This window comes from Strongylocentrotus purpuratus, unplaced genomic scaffold, assembly GCF_000002235.5.
Source record: "Strongylocentrotus purpuratus isolate Spur 01 unplaced genomic scaffold, Spur_5.0 spur5_scaffold_14, whole genome shotgun sequence".
NCBI classification, from domain to species: domain Eukaryota; kingdom Metazoa; phylum Echinodermata; class Echinoidea; order Camarodonta; family Strongylocentrotidae; genus Strongylocentrotus; species Strongylocentrotus purpuratus.
The window spans coordinates 29,864,089-29,867,448 of NW_022145599.1; the positions used below are offsets into that span (position 1 = coordinate 29,864,089).

The following is a 3,360-nucleotide window of genomic DNA, read 5'->3' on the forward strand; positions in this document are numbered from 1 at the left end:
CACCTTCAGTGATATTTCTAGTTTGCTCTGTTTTTAAATCTTCTTGGCATCAGAACTGATGGGTCATTACTATTATGGTACCACTTGGACTACATGTTATATATGTTATTGCATCTGATCACATATGTACACTAGCAAGATTTGGAATACATGTCTGACCAGACAAAGTATATATCTCATAAATAATTAATAGCTTACCATGCACCTGGAGAGTTGTGTAAACAGTAGGCTAAATAAAAGGAATGGTATTCCCAATGTTTTCATCATTACAAGCTTCTGAATGAGGGAAATGCCTACCTGGTAAGCGCAACCATACATTGTTGCTAATGAGATAAATGAAGGAATTATTTCTGACAGTTGCAAGAGCAAAGTTCTGTGCAGGGTAGCCCGGCTTTTGTGCACCTGCAGCGACTAACACAACCAGATTCTGACTTGCAGCCACACTTGATGAGCTCCTTACAGACTTTAGCTGCCTCGGGGATGGTCATCCAAACGGGTGCCCAGTGATTATCTTCCATTGTCCATCCCCACCCTTCTGGGGGAGGAACCGAAGGTTGTGCCTGGCGACATGTTGTCCAGATACCACCTTGGTATAGCACTCTCTTGATATGCTGGAGCAAGGCATCCTAATATAGTGGGAAAAAAACAAAACACATGGGGCAAAAGGTTAGTCAACTGTTTGGAGAAAAAAATAAAATACTGTGGGTGGAAATACATGTATGTTATCAGTAGCAAAGGATACTCATCTGAGCATCTTCCCATGCCAGATTCCAGTATAACACAATATTCTTGCAAGGAGTGTTCAATAACATTTATAAAATGCAGAAAATGATATAAAGTAATGACCCCCTCCCTTCCCTCTTATTGGTCAGCTATCTCTCTTATTGAATTTCTTGCTACGTTCAATATTCTGTCCCATCTCTTGAAGTAGGAAAAGTGATTGAGAAGGTAAAAATGGAAATACCTGAGTTGGGGGTATATTCTCCAGGCTTCTTTTCTTCTTGCAGAAAAGCTCTCGGCGTGCTTCATTCACAGAGAGGAGATTGCTTGTGATGTCATACAGCAGGACTGTAAATCGCTCAAGATGACGGAAATGTTCACATGAAACATCGACTGCTCGGAATGGATGATCCACAAAGTGAAGGAATGCCTGTGTTACTTCAGGATAAGATTTCCAGACCCTCCAAGCACTTTTCTTCCCTTTTGCAAGAAAGCAAGACGTAGTATCACAGCCAGTGTAGGCATGAAACAGGGGCAGCGCTAGTGACTTGTCTTCTCCGAGATTTCTACAAATGTTGTTGATGTTATGTGGCAGAAGTTCTTGCCCATACCGAATGCTACCCAAATGTCAATGTCAGGATATTCTACGATCAATGATGGAAGCTGCCCGACGAGAATAGCAATGATATCTGTGTCCACTGTTCGAATTACAATCTTCTTTGACCCTCTCTCCGCTGCATGTTGAAGATGAACTATGATTCGCGTGTCAGCCTCTTCATGAGTGCAGTCTTCCATGGGCTCGCAATCACCTCTTGTAATTACTGAAGTACCTGAAATATTAAAGAGAAAGAAAAAAAGTTTCATAATTTTGTAAAGTTCTATTGATAAATTGTCACGATGGAAAACTTTTTATGTTTACAATGTTCTTTCCATATAAGTCACAGATAATTTATTTCAAAACTGACCTCTCAAGCTCAATAAGCTCCTTTCTATACCTGCCAACCTCTTGACATGAAAATTTTTACTGATTTAGATAGAAAATCTTATTTTTAATGCATACTGGAGGCAAAAATCTTACTGTCTCACAAATTTGTAAAATCATACAGTAACACATTTTTCAAAAAATCATATTTTTGTATCAGAAAATTTCAACTTGGGCGGTGAAAAATCTTACTAAATCTGATAAAATGTTACTGGTTGGCAGGTATGCTTTTCTACATTTATTGCTTATAATTACACTAAATGATATTGAATTTTGCTGTTTTTTCAGTCAAATAATTATTACAAATTAGTATGAATCCGAATTAGAAGCACAGGAACAATAAAGTACCTGACGTTACATACAGCTCCTTGCCCTTGGGACACTCTCCTGCAGCCACGGTCTGTGTCAGGAATGCAAACAGCTCTTCTTTGTTGGTGCTGTCTTGGAGGAAGTCTTTCCATTTGACTGGCATTTTAGTCTTGGATGCTACCTTTGTGCGTACTCCACTTCCTCGTTTCTGGCGAGTAGATTCCTTGATACTGCAGGCCAAGTATCTGTCCCACACCAAATCCAGTCGTCGACTCCTTGCAATTCACGGTTGAGAACGGGCTTGAAAACTGTTCTTGCATAGTCCTCAAATCTTGACACGGAAGTTGCTGGTAACCCATGAACTAGAGCTGCACCATCAAAAATCTTGCAGTCCACTTGTGCCGGAGGCTCTCCTTGTCCATTTGTGTTCAGACATGTTAGTAATTTAGACTTGCTGGATGTCAAGCGCAGTTTCCTACTATTTGAGATAGATGGCGGGTATGCCTGATTCTCGTGGCTGAAGAATACGGATGGGTCACCGTCACGCAGCTGGTTTGCAATGTACATATGACCAAAGAGGCTCACATCATTCCGAAGAGATGCAATTTTCTCAGTTTTACGATTCCCTTTTGCCTTCACTGGTGTCTTGAAAAGTGGGAGAGAATTCTTCTTGATTGGTGCATGGATAGTTTTGCTTTTTTCAATGAGCACTTCCCGCTTGTATGTTTGATACTGATCAGAACCCAGTGCTTCGATATGTTGTACTGTCTCCACCACTGATTTATCAGCACATTCCCGAGAGTGCAAGACCAATAATTCAGAGTGATCCTCGAGGAAAGGGCTGCCATATTCGTTGATTGTCTTCATCAGTTTTGCTGTTTGATTTCTGAAAGATTCTTGGTTTGATTGTGTCTCTTCATGATGTCTGAAATTTTCCTCTGGATCTTCTTCAGGTAAGTATTCACTTTCAAATTCTGTCAGCAGCCTGGCTTGCTCAGGGCCTGCAAGCATCCAACGTTGGAAAGCAACAGGATTTTCAGTTAAGCCCACGGCTCCACCCTTTCCTTTGACTTTGGCATTTTCCTGTTCATGGACTTGATCAATGGGAAGTGCAGAAAATCTCTTTTGTGTTTTGCTCACAACCCAGTACTTCTGGAGTTCCTCTGACACAGTGGCTGGTAAGGACTGCATATCTCGCAGGTGGACAGATGAGCTCTAATGAATATCAGGATCAAAATCTCAGTTCGCAGCACCAAGTCCCAATATTGAAAAGTAGGGCTTTTACTGGACATAGCCTGTCTCCAGTCTTCAAATGTATCACCCTCACTTGAGACTGCAACCTGTTTATA

At 41.0% G+C, this 3,360-nt stretch overlaps 1 protein-coding gene across 1 annotated transcript; it reads right to left on the reverse strand.

The window, feature by feature from the left end:
• Positions 1 to 202: 202 nt before the first annotated feature.
• LOC105438459 lies at positions 203 to 2,270 on the reverse strand. Its single transcript, XM_030984690.1, has 3 exons — positions 2,051 to 2,270; positions 965 to 1,550; positions 203 to 626 (listed from the first exon to the last, which is right to left on the reverse strand). The coding sequence occupies exons 1-2, from the start codon at positions 2,172 to 2,174 to the stop codon at positions 1,261 to 1,263; spliced, it is 414 nt and encodes a 137-aa protein (XP_030840550.1). The 5' UTR covers positions 2,175 to 2,270; the 3' UTR covers positions 203 to 626; positions 965 to 1,260.
• Positions 2,271 to 3,360: the final 1,090 nt, after the last annotated feature.